This window comes from Haemaphysalis longicornis, unplaced genomic scaffold (genome assembly GCF_048455015.1).
Source record: "Haemaphysalis longicornis isolate Haplotype H1 unplaced genomic scaffold, Haemaphysalis longicornis Haplotype H1 scaffold_1, whole genome shotgun sequence".
Classification (NCBI taxonomy): Eukaryota; Metazoa; Arthropoda; class Arachnida; order Ixodida; family Ixodidae; genus Haemaphysalis; species Haemaphysalis longicornis.
The window spans coordinates 78450410-78472681 of record NW_027526203.1 but is presented as its reverse complement, the minus strand read 5'-3'; the positions used below and the strand labels follow the sequence as shown (position 1 = coordinate 78472681).

The following is a 22272-nucleotide window of genomic DNA, read 5'->3' as shown; positions in this document are numbered from 1 at the left end:
TGACGAGACAAGCTAGATTAGAAAGTAAAGCAAGGAGAGGCGGGCAAATGCTGATATGGTCTAAACTTGACAGCATTATAACGTTCGTCCAATTAAAGAACCTTAGGAAGTAAATGAAATGACACCTTAGACTTCAATCAATCACAGGTACGGTTACCGTTACATAAAGTGTTACAAATTAATAATGTTTGACGTGTGAAATAGCAGTTTATCATGTAGTTTTTTGTTACAATAGGTGGGCGAGCGTAACTTACTTGGGATAGCGGGGTCTGTGTCCAGGTGTTCTTTATTTAAGCGCATTTCGTTATGTATAGCCTAATAAAGGTGCACCCTTTTAATAGCTCAGTTATGCTCACTGCTACCCTGATTTTCTGCAAATCACCATTCAGCCAGTAGCTGCAATGTTTTTCGCATTTTAGCGTGACACCCATCGAGTTAGGCGGCAGCGTCCCCAGGCCGCCTATTTCGTTGGTGTAGAGTTAATTGCGCTTTTTATAATTACGACGACTGAACCATCGTATATAGTTTCCACCGTTGCCTTTGAATGATAGGTTCCCTGTTCGCTTGATGCAATGAGCTAAACCAATTACGGCAGTGCCTGCCCTCGAGCCGAAAGAGCTGGGCGTGGTCGCGCGACTTGGGTGAACGAGTGCTTTGAAAGCGAAGTTTATACAGTTACGTTGCGGCAGGCAGCGACACAACTTGGTGAACAGTTCAGTTGCTCCAGTGGAAACACTCCGGATAATGATCTCCAAACTGCGTTCGTGCTCGCAAGGAAGGCAGAGATAGGAAAAAGAAACAACGGCCCTTCCATTCTCAGAAGCACGAGCATTGAAGCCGTGGTGTGTGCGCCTCAATCTACGCATATATGTATATAGCCCAGGGATTGCACGAAACAAAAAAACTTTTGATTGTAACTTGCCATTGAGCATTCTTTCCACTAAATTAGCTGAACAAAACTTGTAAACACAGGAGTTTTATTCCAGGAAACGAATATGGCGCAGCCCATTTCACTCCCGTAGAACATGTGTGGAGAGTACACGGTAATCTTACAATATGTATAACTTCACTGCGAAATATGTACCCCTGAAAAGTAAATGAAATTCAGCGTAATATTAGAGTCACTTAAGTGGCAAATTCCTATACAATTTTTTCGGGTAGGCTTTATAAAATTATCTGTGCACCCGTTTTCTTAACTTATACTTCCTCCATAGACTGCCTTGTGTTGACACCAGCAAGGAATTCGGTAACGTTTCCGTGGTCCTTTCTTTCCCTTTTAGTTCCCGTATCCCCATCCCCATGAGAAGGGCAGCCAACGTGACAATTCACTGGTTATCCTCCCCGCCTTGTAGCTTGAAGAAAGGAAGCGCTGAAAACGCGACGCAAAAACAAATAAGAACGACGAAGATGCGCTGAGTCCTCCCTCTTCGTTTTTGTGTCGTGTTTTTAGCGCTCCTTTTCTTCAACCGAAATGCACCAACTCGACAAACAACACATTTTATTCGCGGAATTTCCTGTGCTGTTCCTTTCTTTCTTGCTTCCTTCCTTCCTTCCTTCCTGGTGTAACGTTTATAACTTGACTGTAAATTAGCTAATCATCATCATCATCATCATCATCATCATCAGCCTATCTACGCCCACTGCAGGGCAAAGGCCTCTCCCATTAATCTCCCATTACCCCGGTCCTAGCTAATTTTACCCCGGAGCTAGCCAATGATGAGAAGAAATGAAACTCGGCACAATGATACAGGCGTCTTAGCTTCCATATCTCTATACTTTTTCTAAGATACCTAAAATAGATTGATAGCTACACAGCGTTCGTGAGAAACTGGTGGCAATTTTTTTTTTTTTTTTTTGTGTGTAGACGCGACGCATAGGCGGACGGACATCGAGCAGCGCCGGAAGTTGGCTATACACTGATTCGCTGTACAAATGTCTGTTTTATTGGGACTATGCAGCAAGACACAGGTTTCGCGGCCTGTCTGTTGGGAAAGCACCTGTCTTAAATCGGTTTTTGCCCGGCCTGTAGTACACGTAGTCTTCATCTGTAGGCGCCGGCTTCTACGCCCCCTGATTGCATTGCCCTTACGGTTTGCCCTCCTTATAGGATAAACAAAAAAATGCTTGCTTTTTAGAACACCTATGAACCTCGATCTCATTACCTGCAAAGCCACGTGCAGGTCATGCACACTCACTGCACTTCCTCATCCAATGCGCAAAAAAATATGTTACTGGCTGAAAAAGTATTCAACGGTAAATTATTCCTTTTACGGGTGCCTGCAAGCCATAAAACACACAAGTCAAACAACACAGCGCTGCCTCCTCGTTCTGCTGAAATTACGGCACGCTTACATACCTGCAATATCCTTACTCGCCGCAGTTCCTTATAGGCGGCCACAGCGGAATGAACCAGGCGGATTATTGCTACACGCTGCAACCGCAACGGGCCTTCGAAAATTCTGTGTAAATTTTCAGGAGCGTTATGTCATTATGTTAAACTCCACCCATTATAGATATTTCATATAGACAACTATGACTCTCCAAATACACATACGGGTTCCGACTGTGAAGTAATTGCCGTGCTAAGTAGCTAGGTAAATGGGGGTCTTATACAAGCAGAGTGACTTTCAGCGGCGGCGATAATTTGGTCCGTGCAACACCAGACATTGAAAGTAGAGAGCGCGCAGAAGCAGAGGACAGAAGGAAAGAAGCAACGCAAACAATCGCTATAACTCACAAAGAAAAAATCCAAAGTGCTTATCTGTGTCCCGGTCTTCTTTCCATCCTCTGCTGCTGTGCGCTGTCCAGAGGCGACAACAGCCATCCGGAAGGAGTGGCCGTTCTATTCTAATTCCGATATGTTACGCGCAAAGCAACACCAGGGATTTGAGGCACATCGTCGTGGAGGGCTACAGAATAATTTCGACCCGCAGAGAATCTTTAACGTACCCGCCGCGGTGGCCCAGTGGCTAAGGCGTTGCGCTGCTGAGCACGAGGTCGCGGGTTCGATTCCCGGCCGCGGCGGCGGACACTTTTCTGATGGAGACGAAAAGCAAAAACGCCCGTGTGTACGAGATTTCGGCGCACGTTAAAGATCCCCAGGTGGTCGAAATTAATCCGGAGCCCTCCACTACGGCGCGCCTCATTGCCTGCGTTGCGTCGGCGCGTTAAACCCCACAATCAATCAATCGAATCTTTACCGTGCGGCGCGAACTGGAGGAACAGCCACCTTCATCGCTGCCGGTTTCCCCATACTGCTTGTGTAAGCGGGGGCCTGTTATCAGGGGGCATCACGGGTTTCGGGGAATTATTTTGCATTCACATAGACCTCAGCCGCCCGAAATGTGTGCATTTCCAAACCCCTGAGTGTCGCAGAAAGTTTTTTCTTCTCCAATGTGTCAGTTCTTTAGACACATATAGTTTATGAAATTTCAAATCAGGCCCAACTATTTTGCCTCTGCGTCCATTTCGTTACAACTACACCTGTTGTGTAAGCGCGGTATTCCTCTGCGGCCCATAGGTAATGAAAGCTTACAGTACATGCTTGTTCTTTCAATTAGTCGAAATTTTCGACACTGTTCTTTGATGTGACCCTTACCGCTGTGCTTGAAAATGACAAGGTTCCCGCCTATGATTACGCTCGAGCGTATTTGGAAAGTCCGTTAATAATGCATGCACCTTGCTTTTTTCGTGGTGCGCTGCCAGCGACTAGCTGAGCACGGCAAAATTATCCCGTATTGAGAAACTGACTCCTGTTGTGCCTGCTTGCTTCGGGATGTACGCGACTATCTAATTTTATAGAGCGAGAATGTAATGTAATCACTTCTCGCCTAGATCATTCTGGCATGATGAAAATGTACTCGACCTAATTGCATTGCATATTTCCAGAAAGAGCGGTGCCATAAACTAATTACCCGCAGACGAAACTTCGCGGCATTCGATTATCCAATGGTGGCCGGTCATGTCGTTCTAAAATAAGTTTACTCTAACAAGCCAAATTTAGCACCGAAACTCGCGTCATTTATATGCGCGCGAGTATGTGAAATTTTAATGCTTTGAACAAGTTACAAATTTCGCTCATTCGCCGTATACATCGCCAGGCATATCCAGTATAGATAGAATTCGTTGTAAAAATAGTGCATCGGTGTCGATCGGCACGTTTGATAAGAATATTTTCTGTGGTATTTACTTTCTGTTTTCACTTTCTGTCCCCGGATCTTCGGTACACGACTGCTCCGCAATGTGGCGAAGTTTAAGTGCCAACTTTGCATCCTGGTCTTTTATATCACTTCAATATTTCGCGCAATTCGAGAAGATCCCTACTACAAAAAAAAATGTACATCAGTACATTGATTACTGTGCAGCCACTATTCGCGGAAGGGAAGAAAACGCCGCTATCTTAATCATTTGCGATTACTCACAGCACACTCGCCATCCGGCGACCGATTTCAGGAGCTGTTGGAAGGCTCTAGTTTGAGACTCGCCACCATTGAGGCTAGTGGGATTACCTGATCGGACATGAAGCGATCGTTGCTTTGAGAGGGCTGGCTGATGAGACCACGGTAAAACCGGTCGAGGTTTCCTGGTACAAATATTTCTTCAGGGTTGAAGAACTGAGTCGCCAGTGGTATTCGCTTATGTATAGAACCATCCTCGTTGATGAGGTCGATGTTGCCCTGAAAAAGAAGAGCGCTCAGGCTTAGGAAGGCTGTGACGAGGAATGCGAATTTCGGCCGGTGTACGCGGAAGGCGATATGAGTTCTTCCTACGTGTGGCTACTGCAAGGAAACTAAAATTCAATTCTGTCGACAAACTTTGCAGTTCTTATGCGTTTTGTTATAACTTTTATGGGTTTTCCCGGCGATATCACGCTAAGACGTTCCTGACATTTTTTTTTTAAAGCATTGTTCGATCACACACTTACAATTCACAATGTATGATACATTGTTTCACATCTTTACTAATCCAAAGTGCGTAGTTCTATTTGACCAGCTGTTCCGCAATAAAAACACGCCTAAGAAGAAATTCAGACCGTATAGCATCTTTCAGGTATTTTACATGCTGTAAAAATTTAGCAATGGGGGTTTCAACCACCTAAGCAAAATATTGAGGCGCGAAAATTGTGAATTACACAAAATTCATTTCGACTACCTGGAAATGGATAACGTGCACAGCAAATTTGACACATAATGGTTTTCGTTTTTTGATTGATTGTGGGGTTTAACGCGCCGACGCAACGCAGACGATGAGGCGCGCCGTAGCGGAGGGCTCCGGATTAATTTTGACCACCTGGGGATATTTACTGTGCGCCGAAATCTCGTACACACGGGCGTTATTGCTTTTCGCCTCCATCAGAAAAGCGGCCGCCGCGGCCGGGAACCGAACCCGCGACCTCGTGCTCAGCAGCGCAACGCCTTAGCCACTGAGCCACCGCGGCGGGTGGTTTTCGTTTTTGCTTCCTCGGAAAAACCGCCGCCCTCGCCAAGATCGGCCTCCTGATTTACGGGCTTAGCAGGACAACCTTTTAGGAACTGAGCAACTGCATGATTCATGACCTGATTATATCGCCGGAAATTTAATCGCCGTAAACTCAATTGGTGTGGCATCGTGGTTTTGACGTCCATGTTCACCAACAAAATATAGCAGAAAGACTAAACATTATTAAACATTCAATATTAAACAGTATTCAGTATTAAACAAACAGTATTAAACACTCGTACAAATAAAAAGACAAGGCCTGTATTAGACTCCACGGATCTCTCACTGATTCCAATATTAAGCAGATCGTTAATAGAGAACTTAGCGCCAGATAAGCCAAGTCGCAAAAGGCACTAGTTATGTCGGCCGAAGTGGTCACCAGGACCTTGTTATACAAGTTAAAAGTATTTTTTCTTGGACAAGTCATGTTTCAGAAATGCACTCTCTGTTAAAAAGGAACCAAAAGTTCTGATAACTACATAGTGGAATGTGCAGCGGCGTCCCCGTTATCAATGCGCCCTGGATTGTAGATAAAAATGATTAGCCTGGCAGGGCCCTTTTCATAGAAAATAACAAAAAATAGCTCCATAGCATACACCGTAAAGATAAAACGCATAAATTTTTTTCCGCCAAGATCGTCGAGGGCATGAAAGGCGAATGGAAACCGGCGAACAGGGGAAGCCTGTCAGGAAGGAATCGGGCCGGCAAGCAAACAAGCACGCAGTACTAGCGTTATGCGCGATCCTTTCATCCACTGTTGACCGATTCCCGGGCACGTGCGTGCTATGCCTGGGTAATTTTGTTTTGTTCGCTAAAGATAACTTACGGGATCGGTATACGGATTGCAACAGCATGGCTTAGTTTTTCGTCACGGCGCCCATCTGTGGCTGCTTGACTAAGAATGATTCGCCACATATATCTAGGAAAGGCGCGTAGTTTGTGATGGGCGGGGCGAGTTTAGGCTGATTGCACAAAACGGGAAGAAGTGTTGTTCGGACTCCTGAGCTTCGTGACCACTCACAAAGCGGCAGATTCCGAACTCCTGAGAGCAACGCGGTCTGAGTTCCCACCTGGGAACCGCGTGGGCTAGAACACTGTCCCTTGTACAGACCACTGTATTTCATTTTTTAGCTTTGCTCTAAACAGGCAAGCAGGCATGCACAAGAAAATTCGCAGATGGGTTGCGTTCCGACAAGGGCAGTTCGTTATAGCCGCGTGGGCAGAGGTTTATATTCAGCGGAACTGCGATCGACAAGTTGAGCAGTTCATTGGCCTGGTTACGAGAACTCAAAGAGGCAATTATGGAAGCACCAAAAACGACACACGCGCTCAGAACGGCCGAGGCACGATTATCTAAGGGGATGCACCTCCTACTTACAGTATTAAAATTTCGGCTACTTTCGCTCGCGCATTACACGCAGGCTTATTTTTTCCCTCTCGATTTTCGGAAATATATCCCTTTAAGAAATGCTGCCGTATGAATTAATTTCACCCTGCTATAACGTCGTTAAGGCTTTTGTCATCGTTCACGCTCGGTAGCCGCGGCGCACTAGGCTGGTTATTCTACCATCTTCGGCGCTGCTCACTTCGCTCGTGGCCTGGGGGAGCTTTGATAGAAAGAGCCAAAAAGGGAAGGGGTTCAAAACGTTGAAAGTCCGCATATAAAAACTAGCAGTATCGCAAAAGCTGGCACGTCAATTCTAATCCCGAGCTTGCGAGACACCAATAAAATTCCTCACTAACGTCATAACAGCCGGTCTTCACGCGTACTCCAAGGATAGCGCAGATTACGACAACAGCCATTGCTTTCAGCACTAGCTCTACGAATAAGAGTGCCAGGAAGCACACGACGATCTCTTCTGGTGATAATGTCATCTCTGTCAAGGCGATGCGTGCGCCCCCCGCTATAAGGCGCGGATTCTATACCTAGCACCACTTTGATAAGGAATACACAAACTTCCAACGCTATTACAAATATTTGAGCATCACACAAAGTTATTCATATAAAGTAATGCCTCCCTTCGTAGTCAAGACTTCCCAGAAACATCTCTCGAGGGCTTTGGCTTTGGCCATGCACCGTTTAATTTTCTTTCACGCGCACCAGAACCCAAAATCGAGAGGATATTTGGTAGTCGTCTGCTAACGTTCTACGCGGTGGCGAATTCCTGGTAGGTTTTATAATCCCGCTTCAAATTACTTGAACTTCGCCGGGGCCCTGTCGGGGCACACGATATCTTGCGCAGTGATACGTGTTTCCCTGTAGAGATTTCACTACATTTTTAACGAAAGTGTACACCATGTACGCTTTAAAGCTAGGTCGCTTTATTCGTGAATGCCTTTAGGAAATAAAATAAATGTGCCCTTGTTCATGAGTATCTGTGGACTGTTATCGCCTCATTGTGTTAATAATATAAGAACTGTTTTCTATTAGATAGAACTTCCAGATGCACCAGCAGGTGCATCTTCAGCTTTGAATAGGCAATGACCAGCCAATATTGACAAAACAAAAGCTATGAGCCGAGGTCAAAGCTTGAACCCGTAAGCTCATAGAGGTATCATTTGCCGCTTCCTTGCATCCAACCCCTTTAAGGGAATTGACGGGCATTAGAGAGTGACATATTCAAAGCCTAGTGCGAAGAAGCAACGGGATGGGGCAGAGAAGCAATCGCTCCCTTGCTCTGTGTTTTCGCTGTGTACTGGCAGTATGTTCCAGAAACCACTGAAATGCTGATCGACGCTCTTGAGTTGTAGTTCCGGGGTCTAGTGGTCATCCCTAGTAGATTATGCCCCGCCGCGGTGGCTCAGTGGCTAAGGCGTGGTCCTGCAGAGCCCAAAGACGTAGGTTTGATCCCGGCCGTGGTGGCTGCTTTTCAGACAGAGGCGAAAGGCGAAGTTATAGAAAGCATCCTGAAACAAATTATACGACGCTTAGTTGCGCCACTGACTCTACAATTACGCGAGCTTCATTTAATTTTTATGATTAGTTCACAGTGAAGTGGTGACCGTTATAGAAAATCAATACATGGCCATCTACGACGGAGTATGGTTACAGAAAACGGCTGTAACTATTGTTTTACGGGAACTATCCGGAAAACAATTTACGAAAATCAGCCACTGAGACGACTCTAACACTACGCACAACAGCTTCGCTGGTCATTTTTCACAGAGTAGAAGGGCACTGAATTTTTTACAGGCTCACTGGAAATTTCCGCCGGCAAGCCGTAATAGAATATGCTCGAGAGAACCATCGCTACAACTGATCGGATCAAATCTTCCGTTGGTCCTCTTGAGCGTCACAGACGGTTCCAAAACTACGTATCTAAATCTATCCTTTTCCGTTCAGCACTCATTTCGAAGCCGACGGCTTCCTGCATCTCGACTTTAGGGGCTCTGTTTTCTCCGCGTTGCCCTTGCATCAATCAAACATGTTGTCGGGTGACTTCGTTCATACTGAATGGGAGCCTTAGTGCAAAGAAGACGCGGACCATGACGGGAAAAGACAGGCGTGGTGAATAACACTTTTAGAAGGTCTCTTTATAGAGATACTGTGGTTTTGACAGCCTTCAGAGGTTGCCGTCGAACTGATGAGCGTGTGACCATTTTCATTGCCAACTGGTGCGATGTGGTTTGAACAGTGTAACTAGACTGAGCACTCTGCAGAAACTGGCTTGCGCCAATAAAATGTGACTTTTAGAAGGACCGCAACGCGTATTTCTAACAACTCATAGTAACATCTCTTATGACCTATTTTGTGCCCTAAATATTAGTAGTTTTTTTTTGGGGCTGAACAAAGTTGTCGTGAGCTCCCTTCCCGATGATAGTAGATTTGGAGATTGGCAAGTCTATGTAAACCTTTCTTTGCTAGACAAATTTTTTCACACCTGTATCTTTCCCTTGAGCTAAAGGGCTTCAAAACAACCATGTGAAAAATTGTATGCCAAAATAAGTCCCGCTGAAAAAAAAAGTACCCTTGCGCACTGGGAAGATGTATGACCAGCGCAGCTGGGCGCAGTGAGCGGAGGGCACGAAACAAGCATTTTTTTTGTAATTTTAGATTGGGCTTACTTCCTGTCTAATTAGCTCAATGAAACTTGGAAGGAATATTTTTTTTCTAATGAAGAAACATGGGGCTGCCGTTTTCCTCCAGCGTTGTAGGCATATTACTGTCTGTGTAACAAGTACATCAACGCAAACCGCTCTACCAAGGAGGACAGCACTCAGGTCGTATCGGAATCTGAGACGTCCATGTTGAAATCTCCCCCAGTGGAACGGGTATATCAACGGTGAGCGCGTGAGGCCTGCCTGCGGGTGCACCTCCTCCCTGCTAAATGCACGCATAAAAGAGCAATTGGTGATGTGCGCGTGACCGCCCCTGAGACGACTCATTAGTTTGTCGGAAAGCCTCTGAGAGATATCATAACCACAGTACCGCTGTAAAGAGACCTTCTAAACGTGGGACGCACAGCGCCGGTCTCGTATCGTCCCGGTCTCCGTCACTCTAAACACCAAGCTACTATCATCGGGAAGTGCACTCATGGAAGGAAACACGCCGGCCAAAACGTCCCTCTGACAGCCCTTCAAGGTGGACTGGAACAACACCGACAAAAATGTCAGGCCAGGAGCCCTTTTAGAAGAAATACAAAAGCTGTAACTATTGGAAGTTTTGTTTTGGTGAGGTTTTGCTATAGTGAATTTTTCCTTACGTCGCCGTTGCAAGCGGGCAACTTGCTTTTCATCCGGCAGGGATTCGTAGCTACTGGGCATGGTGGAAATTGATGCGGCAACGGCGGGGACTGCGCGTTCTGCGGTAGCGGCTTTCAGTTGTTTTCGCGCCCATTCGCGCTTCTGTGCGCGCTGACGGTCCTTCAATTCCAACTCTTCTTTGGAGCGAACGCCACGGGACCGTCCCACAGCGAGTTAAAAGGGCGACTGGTGATAATGGCGGTAGCGTACTTATCAGCCGATTGGGAAACTTTTGAATGAATCCTCGGCAGCTGCGCGGAGGAGGGAATGTGAACGGCGAGTGCAGCGGCTTCACCGGAATGAGAACTGGGGGATTAGGCACGCGATGCTAACTAACTGGCCGGTATTCAGCTAGGGTCGGCGGTACAAATATCATTTGCCTTGAGGACCTTGACGTAGTTTTCGCAGCTAAGGGGCCAGGCGGGCAGTGCCTTTTGATTTCACCGTTAACATCAACGGGCGCGAAGTTCGTATTCCAGGATATAATGAAAATTGTCTATGCCAAGTAAGGTTGGCCTGCAACAGGGTGCAGCAGTGCTGCCGCGGGGTAAGAATCTTGTCTAAGGAAATCTGTCATCGACAATTGAAACAATCCAAACAGCGTTGTCAACGAGGACCACTTTGCCGAGATTTAATCGCAGCGAGACTATCACTCTGCAGCCATTTCAGTTGCTGTCATCATCCTTTGCGAATCCTGCTACAGTCGAACATCGTTATTTAGAAGTCGCATAATTCGAACCAATGGACAATTACAACAGGTCCACTGGTCCCGGCAAAGGGGGGTGTATTTGAATGGGGGGAAAACACTCGCTAATTCCAACCTGAAACACGTGCCATGGTTTATTCGAACAATACTGCCCGTCCGCACAGACTACGTTTCGTGAAATTCGAAGCCGAATGCCAAAAGTTCGATGCCGCACTAACCTCCGCGGCTTCCCAAACCATTAACCGCGTGCTTGCTCCGCGTAAACTGAGGCAGCTGGCATAAACAACGCGACCTTCGCAGTATGATCGCGTTGTTTATGCCAGTCGTATAACGGGAATTCCCGCCTGCTTCTCCGTGCTCGCATCTCGAACTGACATTATGCGGTGGTTTCGAGACACGTAATTATTGAAAGTGCACTCCGAAGGACATGCAATGCCGTCTACTTTATCGCGCATGCGTTTTTAATGTACCCGTAGCGTGTGTGCTACCGCCAATCAAACGGACCCCGCATGTTAGTACTACGGGTAATTCGAAGAAATTTTACACCCTCTCGGAGTTCGAATTAAGCAGGTTCGACTGCACCTTTAAAACTACTTTATCATTTCCTATAAATGACTGACTCAAGGAAAAGGTATGAAATGCGGGTAACCGGACGGTGTTTAGCGATTGAACGCCACGATGCCTACTTCACAAAATTCGCGTGTGTGAGCTCTGAAAAGGTCCCTCAGTAGCTTTCATGGCCTCCATCCGCTCATAATATGCGTTTAACATTTGTGTTTAACTTGTACACTGTACAAGATTGTCATCGCATTACACGTCGCTGAAACCCGCCGCGGTGGCTCAGTGGCTAAGGCGTTGCGCTGCTGAGCACGAGGTCGCGGGTTCGATTCCCGGCCGCGGCGGCCGCTTTTCTGATGGAGGCGAAAAGCAAAAACGCCCGTGTGTACGAGATTTCGGCGCACGATAAAGATTCCTAGGTGGTTAAAATTAATCCGGAGCCCTCCACTACGGCGCGCCTCATCGCCTGCGTTGCGTCGGCGCGTTAAACCCCAGAATCAATCAATCAATACACGTCGCTGAAATAGCTACGTAATTACCAATCATCCGCTCTGAATAAAAGGTCGCTTTTTTCGGCAAGACTAATTTTTGTAATGGGAAGCTCATGTACGTACTGGAGTTGGTTTTCTTTCCTTGGTGACTTGTCTTGAGGACCGTGATGTTATATGGCAACAAATTTCAGTTTCGTCTTGCCAGTCATCCTGTACACATTTTGTGTATTACACCTGAGATCGCCGTCCTGTGTGCTCTTTTCTGCGTAGTCGTCCAGTTCACGCTTTTTAACAGCAGGGCTGCTTAGGCCGACACAAATCCGTCCGTCGTACCCAAAACGCTGAAGCCTCAAGAAAAAAGTGTGTTTAGGAAGGTCCCGGGGACCGAAAACGGGACTTTTATGTCGTGAAACCGGCAACCTAACCACTGGGCAACCAAAAAGGCCCGAGAGGTACGGGTTAGCAGTGGTGGGGAACAATAACATGTGCTGCCAATTACCTTCGCTGCACATTGGAAAGAATAGAACGCTTCCTGTAGTCAGAATCGAACCTGTCTCCTCCGCGTCGTAAAACCGGCGTTATCCGAATAAGCTATCATCGGATCCGGGCGCGCAGCATTGTGTTTGGGTCCGTAGCGCGGGCGTTTGGACTTGGCTTCGGGCTCTACCCGTGCTAGCGCGGTCAACTTTCGTCGAGATGTGAAACCCTGCGGACGAAGCGATTCGTGCCTGCCAGTGAAAGAGAACTTTCAGCGGCAAGTTAGGAAATAAATGTTAAATATGCAGCGGAAACTTAGCGCCATACTAAACATTTTGAAAGCAAACTTTGGTCGGCTCAACGGGCCATGGAACGAATAATGATATTTGTAACATAGACAGGAACCGAGCTCCCTGGATTAGAGAAAAAAACTACAGTAGACGATATCATTGTTCAAACAAAGAAAAGAAAATGTACTTGGGCTGACCACGTAATTACGCGGAATGGCACTCGGTGGTCTATCAGGGTGACAGAGTGGATAGCGAGAAACGGGTCTAAAAAAATAGGAAGGCGAATTACTCGCTGGAGGTGCGAATTAAGGAAATTCGGATGCAAAGAATGAACTCGACCGGTGCGGGACAGGAGCGGTTGGAGGTCGATGGGAGAGGTCCTCGTTCTGCAGTGGATCTGGTGGGCTGCTGCTAATGATGATGCAACATTTGGGTCTCCGACGCAGGGAGGGGGGGGGGGGGGGGGGCCCAGCTCAGCTGTTTCTCGAGCATTGCACAACTGGTTCAAGCTGCGACAATTTTTCTTAAGTTGATTTGTCTTTCTTGTCCAAGTTTTGTTTTTGCGCTGTTTCCCATTATGGACCTATACCAACAAGCCCAACTCGCAGTTTTTTTCCATGATGCATCACCAACTCGCCCGACTTTCAAGCCTGCTGACCTGACAGTTGTTCAGTTTCTGGCTTTTTTTAAAGGTTTCTACCTTTTACAGCTTTAACGATTCAGTTTATCTTTCATACTGTGAAGGTCTACTTTTCCTACGCAGAATGTAAAGCATTCTGCATTTTAAGAAGGCTGCAGACCTCGCCGCAAGAACCACCGCCGTAACTTCGTCGGAATCACTGCGTACACGCACTTACGTCAAGTTCTGCACAGTGCACGCGGAGGTGTTCCGGCGGAACAACAGTTACGGCGGTCACAATGTCAGTCTCGACCCGATGAAAGAGCGTAGCAAATTTTACTTTTAAGGGGTAATACGAGCACCAACCTGCACAAGGCTGTGTCCGTACCGGTAGGCTGCCGCGGCAAACACGTTCGCAATACCAGCGTTCAGCTCCGTGTTGTAGCTGTGGCTGTATCCCTGCGGCGTCAACAGGAGGTCGAACTGCTCCATCACGCGGCGGCCTGCGCAATGAAGTAGAGAGCGCTTGTCATCATGTAAAATAGGAGGACAGGTCATGGTTTGTTTCGATGGGACGAAGGACCGCACAAAACCTCCTCCTGTGTTCGGTATGTTCTGTCTAGTCACGTACTGTCAAGTTATAAGCGAAATTTCCCCTACCTCTAGAATGCAAGCTTGAAAGACTCCGCTTTGCCAGTGCAACTGTGGCAACCAACGGGCAAGGCTGCCCTATGGAAAACCGATGCCATGAAAGGTGGTTAATTAACCCAACGTGGGCCACACAAAGACAACCACGAGGCGGACACGATGCGCGGGACACAAGCTTAAAGTGACGGGGATTGGTAATGAGGTACGGGACAGCCAGTGTGCTAGCCGGGACTCAGAGGACCGAACGCAAGTAAACCTTGTTCCAGGAGTGCCTCGGTGTCCGTCCTAATACCCACTGGAACTTGACGCTGGAAACGTTCAACACACGCATTCTGTCTAGCAGGAGAAGCTTAGCTCTACTACTAGAGGATCTCTCAGACATTAAGTGAGATATTATAGGGTTCGCGAAGTCAGGAAAGGAGAAGGCTTCATAAAGTTTACTAGCGGGCATATTCTGTGCTACAGTGGACCCCAGAGAAAGAAGAAGGGGTGGAATGTTTAATCCACAGAAAATAGAATGAAACGTGAAGGACTTTTTTTTAAGCATTAGCGAGAGAGTCGCAATTGTTGTGATCAAGCTAAACAAATACTACAGGTTAAACATAGTGCAGGCCTACGCGCCAACAATAAGATATGATGATGATGCTATAGATAGCTTCTACGAGGATGTCGAATCAGCTTTGAAGAAGACAACAACGGAGTTCACGATTGTGATGGGAGAGTTAAACGCAAATGTCGGTAAGAAGCACATGGGAGAAAGGTCAGTGGGAAGCTTCCGAGTAGACAATCGCAACAGTAATTTATTTTATTTGTTCGAGGACGGGTATTTTGTTAACATCAACGGTCGCGACAGAACCCTTGAGGGGTAGAGGTAAAAAAGCTTCGCTATAAAAGAGAGCGGCTATGTCACAACGCGCTTTCGCCGCGACGACATGTCTTGATGCATATGGGAGTCTAAAATAGGTGAGCGAATGGCTAAAGAATCGCATTAAAGTTTCTTAGAGCGAACACCAACTACATGCGTTCCGAACCGACGTCGGTTTATATATTGCTTAATTCGCCTCTTTTCCGCGCCAATGGTTGGTCGTGATGATTGATTGATTGTAGGGTTTAACGCGCCGACGCAACGCAGACGATGAGGCGAGCCGTAGGGCAGGGCTCCGGATTAATTTTGACCACCTGGGGATCTTTAACGTGCGCTGAAATCTCGTACACACGAGCGTTTTTGATTTTAGCCTCCATCAGAGATGCGGCCGGTGCGGCCAGGAATCGAACCAGCGGCATCGTGCTCAGTAGCGCAACGCCTTAGCCAGTGAGCCACCGCGACGGGTAATGGTTGGTCATGTTCAGGTGACGCCATGCACGCGCGTGCACAGGCAGTAGTAGAACTAGATTTCGCTTTGTAGCGTGAGCTAGACTGGCCGAGGTAGAGCAGTTTCGCGTGGCTCCTGGAGAGCCGTGCGGCGCTTGCGAGAGCAGCAGTGAAGTCGCACGGCGCACACGACGTACGTTGCTCGCTGCCCGGCGTCTCTCACACGCCCCACGCACCCAGCGTATTCGCCGACCTCCGTTCCGCACGTGACGGCCCGGTCCACTTCATGATCATGCGAGGGGTGGCCGGGTATGCAACCGATGGCTCGTGCGTCGCAGCAACACCGGCGTGCGCCTGTGGCACCAGCTTAGCTCTGGGGCGATTGGTGACGCTGCGCCGCAGCCACTTGATAAATATACGTCATATAATGTGGATACCGTGTGTGTGTCATTGAAGCAGCAGTAAGCATCATAATCAAGCTAATCCTAGACAACCAGGAAGGCTAAGAATAACCAGCTGAACCTTAGCTCGCGCTACGTATAGCCTGGCCTAGCCGGGATAAGCTACTGCTAATTTTTTTGCAACCGTAACAAAAACGCAGCCGAAGCTTTGCCCGGTACGGCACAGGGACTTTTTTTAGACTGCGTCGTACATTCCATTTCCACCTGCCCCCGCCCTTCCCCCCTCCCCCTTCACCCTTTACTTTCCGGGAAACTTCTACACGACACTGTGTTCGTCAACTACTAGACAAGTACACCGTAACCGATATTACAAGCGGACTCGTAAGAGTGGTGTGAGGTTTGGGGCTGTGCGCAGCTGCCTCTTCGTTCGACTGTGCCTATGATAACCCAAAACAGTTATTCCGCCCTCGCTTTTTGTCCTGATGGCCTGGAGGCCCTTTTCTCTCTGTAAGGGCTGTTTGTCCACTTTTTTTCTTGCTAAGGGCTGCCTCTTTATCCCCCCCCCCCTCCAAGCCTACCTTGTGCCTTGTTTAAGTGGATGTTTAATCTATATCAATATTTACCAATTTTTCATAATACACACATGAAGATTTCTTCTTGTGAAAGTAGAATTGCTTTATTTATATGTGCAAAGCACGAGGTTAAAAGTGATCAAATCGTGCCACTGACTTAAACAATTAATTGACGCTTGGTATAGTAGTTCCACAGTTCAACCAAAAAGTTTTGTCTTGGGTTCACGAATGCGATTCCCAAAACATGCCACATAAAAGACCAAGCAGAAAAAAAAAGAAAAATTAAAATTGTTCCACTCAACGTGTAAGCTGTCGGAGGTGCAGAGCAGTGATTCGCCATAAAAGGCTGTGGCACCGTTATCCGCTCACTGCTTCTCACTGTTGTCTAGATGAATTAAACGGAGTTTTGTTCAAATTTTCCGCCTTCGCAGTGCTTGCGTCCTCTGACTTAAACAGCGCCAGCAGGAGTTGTTTTTTTTTTTTTTTGCTTGCTTTTCATTCCGCATGGGCCGGAGCCTTCCTGCGCAGATTTGAACGCGCCAGTTTTTAACGCGAGAGCGTTATTAAGCTCATTTCTCGGTTTTTTCGTGCCTGCTATTCATACGCTATCAGCCGTGCTCATCAAGCGTCGACGGAGTACGTCATCGATGCTAACAGGAAACTACAACTGAGGCAGACATATACGAGGGCTCGCACGAATCAGGAGTACAGAGCAGCGGCAAGTAGGTTGTAAAAAAAAGACAGGACAGTGACCTTACGGCCGAGACGATAGAAAAGATACGCGATTCAAGGAGGCATCGCACCTGCGCAGTGAGGTTCATGTCCACGCGCCGAGGATAGTCGCATGCTCGGCTTACGCTATGTTCAGACTAACGACGCAAAAGCCATATCGTGATCTATGGACGTAAAATAACGGCGTGTCATGCAGTTCGGTTGGCAGAGACGTGGAATGACGTCATTCTTTAAAGTTATTAGGACATTTCGGGGAACAATCTGAACCCGGACTTACTTAGTCGTGAGACGTGCACGTAACTTACACCACCGCAAAACACCTCTCCAAAGGATGCTAATCACTGCGCTAGCCAATATTGTGTCACAAGGGTGTAAAAGATTAACGCCAGGCTCTCTAAAACTCAGAAAAACCTGTATTGAAACCAGTAATGAAATAAAATGGGTCCCAATAAAAATAAAACCGAGTATATGGCTGCTAATTAAAATAGGTTTAAGGTGATTTTTCTTGGCCAGGTCGCAACTTCTGTCCGGCAAACGATGAAAGAGTGCACGTGGTCACTTTTTCAAAGCTCATAATAGGTCAGCATGGGATACCAGAAAAAGTCACGTAAGAATAGTAGCAAAGTCCTACCGAGAAGCGGAAGAGTTGGTCACACAACTGCCGAAATACAGAAAATATTTGAACATTGCGACCACATTGTAAAAGGCCGATGCAGGCTAAGAGCAGAAATAAAAGAAAAAAACGACGAAACTTTGGTAGGCACTTATCACGCCTCGGATATAGGTCAGCCTGCCGTAGCAGAAGCGTACCCGCGCTGAAGACAGCCGAATAAGCACCGTTATCGCAACAGCATGTAGGGTAGCCCTACCTCTCAATTTTCATGCTCACCGCCCGGGTCCTAAATTATGTCTTATAACAACTTTGAATATATGAGAGAACAATGACACTCCTACTTTCTTAGTACAGAAGTAGCCTCTGGGGAATAAATTTGGACTGGTCATACGGTGGAATATATGCCGCCCCTCCAGAGAGAAAACGTCTGGACGCCATGATGGATATGTCACCGATCCAGCGGCTCTCCATAAAAGCCCTCCCACTACCGAAAAACATAAACCCAAACCTACATAAGGAGCTAGGGTCCAATTCTGTTAAGGAAGCTTCAAAACTATGAAAACACAGTCTACGCCGACGCCGACACGTTCCAATTGACAAATGCAACACATGTCATAGTGGACCACCGTGGCAATCGCTGGGTCCTCAGTACCCTCTTACACACAGGAACGGAAACGTAGAAATATTCTACGCGATCGACCTAGCGGAACCATAAAAGATATGCTTAAACATAGTTACACGCGCTCAAAGGCCATTAGTTTCTTGGCTGCAGGCAAAAGCTTGAGGAGGATCAATAAATCCACATTGACGACAGTTCGCATCACATCAACACCCGTACAAAACGCCTGTCTGGAAGGGAATGACGCAGCCGACGTAGATCCATGGAAACTGGCAAACAGTGCTTCCTCTTGACCACGTCTGCCCCACTTCCACCCCCCCCCCCCCCCCAAAAAAAAAAAAAAGGCCGGGCCACCTACACTAACGTGAAATCTGGGAAGGGGCGAAGCCTGCAGTGTATAAGTGTTTTCTTGGCGCATTGGCGTTTTTGCCAACGGAGATGAAACCGTTGGGAGGCAGAGGTATACAGCTTTGCTGTAAAAATCTCTTGTCTTCGAAGCACGAAGCTCTCTAGCGCGAGGCGTAAACGAGTGTCCCGGTGTTTTAGTATCGTGACTACACGCGACGACGATTACGACGACGACAGGAGACGCCAACAGCCCCAGCCCGTAAGGGGCTGCGCCCCTAATATTAGGAACGTCTCCTCATCCTGCACCTACGACCACCATCCTTCCATGTGCCACACAGGGATGTCAGCGACGAAGAATCAAAACTCTGCGCAGGATACAAACCAACACATATATCCACAAGTCTAGATCGGCGAATATGTTAACTAGGAAACGTGAGACATTAACCTCAAACTGTGCTAAACGCGGTGAAACACCCAATCTGTTTACGCACCCGGTTCACATTGAAAGATATCTTCAGCGGTGAACGACTAACATTGCATATTAAACTTAGTTTGACACATACGAGGCTGTCCTGACCAGCCTGTTACCTCAAGATAAGCGTCAGCTGATGGTGGCAGTCTAGACTTCTGGTTACGCTCTCGGGGTCCACCTCCTCTTTACCCCTTTTGCCAAACTTGTGCTATAAAAAAGGTTCAGTCAGGCGACGACGCTACAAAATAAACACTTTGAAACACTGACACTGTCACCTTCTTGCTCACTGACAAACGCTCCGCAGCTGCGACATTTCACGCCCACACGTTCAGCCACAAAAGCGTTTCCTGTGTCGCAGTGACATAAGATCGTTGCGGCCAGTCTAGATCTTGTCGCTGAACTGCAGTTCTTGGAAAGCATAAATGGTAAGTGCACGAGCTTCAATCGAATACTCTCCCTCCACGCCGGAGTAATGCTATCGCGTCATATATCTTGAGGCCTAAACCTAGATGACACCTGAGACAGTTTTTCTTGCACTGAGACTTGTTTCCGCGTCATCGCAACCCAACCAGGGTTCATAACTAAATTAACGCGGAGGCTGCCGGATAAGTACATGCACTTTGCCTCAATTGTACCAGCAGTTTTCTTTGCGCTAAAGAACGGGGAGATGTATGACAAATGCACGGTTCACAAGTTTCAAGCAGTTATGAAATAAACCGCGTGTTTTTCGAAGCGTGTGTAGGGTGCCGTGACGACGGCACACCGTGGGGTGAGCTACGACGACAACTCGAGCCCCTAAAGTGCTCTGCACTGAAGAGCAACACCCTGCCGCAACTTTGGTTGAGTGAGCGCGAGGCTTCAGTCCCCACCGCCACGACATAATAGGAAATGTCGCGGAAATAACCTGTATAATAGGAAGAGACCCACCCTTGGTATCACATCTGTGTTTTCTACCTGATTTCAAGAAATCTTTACTACTTAACTGAAGATTCCTTGAGTAACAGTTGCGCAGTAAGGTTTCAAACAACACTCACCATAGCCGGTTTTCAGCAATAGCACTGTTTCGTGGAGAAAAGTGGTTGCAAAGGTGTGTCCGGCAGTGACTGCGATTTCGCCATTTGGGAATAGTGCTCGCCGTACTATTGTTTTACGCTTTGGGCTAAAACCTTTGGTCAATATTGTGGGGATCGCGACTTTCACGCGAACCCCTTTTCTGGCTAGCTTCCCGTTGCGGCCGGCGTGCACACGCGCCTCGCTCACGCGACGGGAACCATACGGGAGGGCGCCAGCGACCGGACGGTTTGTTTCCGCCCTGGTGGAAGCGTTGACCCTTTTCCCCTCTGCCTTACCCGAGAACCAGTTCTTCCTCGATACTAGCGCCACCGTAAGGCGAAGTCTGGTGGGACGTAGCATGACGAGGGGACGCCCTCTTGTCTTGGGGATCCGGTAGCGCGCGGACGTTTCGGCGCGCTGGTCCTGACCTGGGTAACGCGCCACAATGGGACGCGTCCGGACGAGCTGGGAGACTGCAACCGCGCTCGCACTCCGCCGCGCTCCGCTGCTCCGGTATGCAATCGGTGAGTCGAACCATCTCGATCTCTAGCGTTGTTTAATGCCTCGCTCCCAATGTTACCGTTATGGCCTACGATTAGTCTGTATGCAGTGTATTTGATTTGCACTTTGCAATAAATGCTGCCATTGATGTTTTGCCCTCGCCGCCTCCTGCCTTTGTCTGTCTCCGCAAACAACGGACCCGTCCGCAGCCGGCGCTCGCAAGGCATGTTTGCTGAGCGCGGATGGCTGCGGGGTGGGAAATCAGTAGTGTGTGAAATGTAGAATCCCACATCTGGCGCCCAACGTGGGGCCTTGTTTGCGGAGACGAGCAGGAGGCACGGCAGCATCCTTTGTTCTGGCGTCGGACGATCCGAGCACAGACAACAGACTTCAGGCCTAACTGATTGGAGCGAGTTATTAGCAGAGGCGAACTTTCCTGAGAGTGAGGCGAATTATTTATTGCTGCTGCGTTTTTAATTTGTTAAGCGCCGAGTTTGCAGCAATCGTGTATATGGCAGGACATCGCTGCCAGTTAACACGTGGTCGCCGAATTTTTGTCGGGACGTTGTTGTTTATGGAAACGGGGGTTTCCGAGTTTGCATCCACGCGAGGCCGGGAGCCCGCGCCGTTGTGTCAGCCCGAAGTGAGTGTGTACGGAAGCTGCAATTTGGGTCCGAGTTTTGTCGACTCCGGGAGTCGAGGCTCTGGGAGCCGTGTGGCCGGGCCACGTGTGCCGCAAAAGGCTAGCTGGTATTGCAGCCTGGCACGGGCGCTCCGATACCGCTGAATGCGGTAGGCGCCGTTCGCTCATAAGCTGCTTGTCTTGCAGCGAGCGAGTAGGACCCTAACAAAGCAGATGTCTCCTCACGGCTGCACGTACGGGCACGTTCAGGGTTTCTTTCGTTTGGTCAGTTTTATTTTGGTGTGTTGTTGGATGCGGGTCGTTTGCCGAAGTGAGTGACCCGAAGGCTTTCACAGCCGGTCCTCCCGGAGAAGGCACGACCTTGGGAACAATGCGAGGGCGCATGGAGCGCTCCCCCTCTTTTGTTGATCGCCTCGCGCGAGAGAAAGGAATCTCTCCCGCCTCAGGAAAGACTTGCTTTGACCCGTCGCTGCTTGAAAAACTGCTTTCCGCAGCGTAGTTGTTTTTGTTGTCGCGCCACGCGGACGTCGGGACTGAAGGGGGGCCTCATCCCTCTTCCACTGACGGGGAGAATTACGCGAGGCAAACTTTGCGCCCGCTGATTGTAACGTCGCAGGAGCCCTCTTGTTCGGCTCGAGAGACCAAGCTCTGTTCACGTAAACTAAGCGCCAGTGTGTTGAAACGTATTTCAGCATTTTTACGCAAGCGGTGTTCATGTGTGTGAACATAGGCTGTCGTTGGGAGCAAATACTGTTTCCGCGTTCATGTGTATGAATGAAGTGTTACTGATTCGAGCAAATACTGCTTTCGCATTTGTGTGGTTAAGCATCGCGCCGGGCGGTCGATGCGACCGTGTGTGTTCTTTGTGCCCTGTACCGTATAGGGTTAGAACAGGTTCTAGCTCTGTGGACATTTCCAGAGCGGTTGCATTGCTGAGAAACTTAGCAGCTGAACCATCGGATTGTGTCACGTACGTTATCGATGCAATCGAGTTCG

At 48.1% G+C, this 22272-nt stretch overlaps 1 protein-coding gene across 1 annotated transcript in view; it reads right to left on the bottom strand.

Moving 5' to 3' along the window:
* LOC144177755 (salivary peroxidase/catechol oxidase-like) overlaps positions 1 to 22272 on the bottom strand; it is a 280303-nt gene that overhangs the window by 63423 nt on the left and 194608 nt on the right. The window contains exons 12-13 of the mRNA XM_077705328.1: positions 13729 to 13865; positions 4509 to 4676 (exon numbers count right to left, since the gene is read on the bottom strand). Coding sequence (XP_077561454.1) covers positions 4509 to 4676; positions 13729 to 13865 — 305 coding nt within the window. The remainder of the gene's footprint in view (positions 1 to 4508; positions 4677 to 13728; positions 13866 to 22272) is intronic.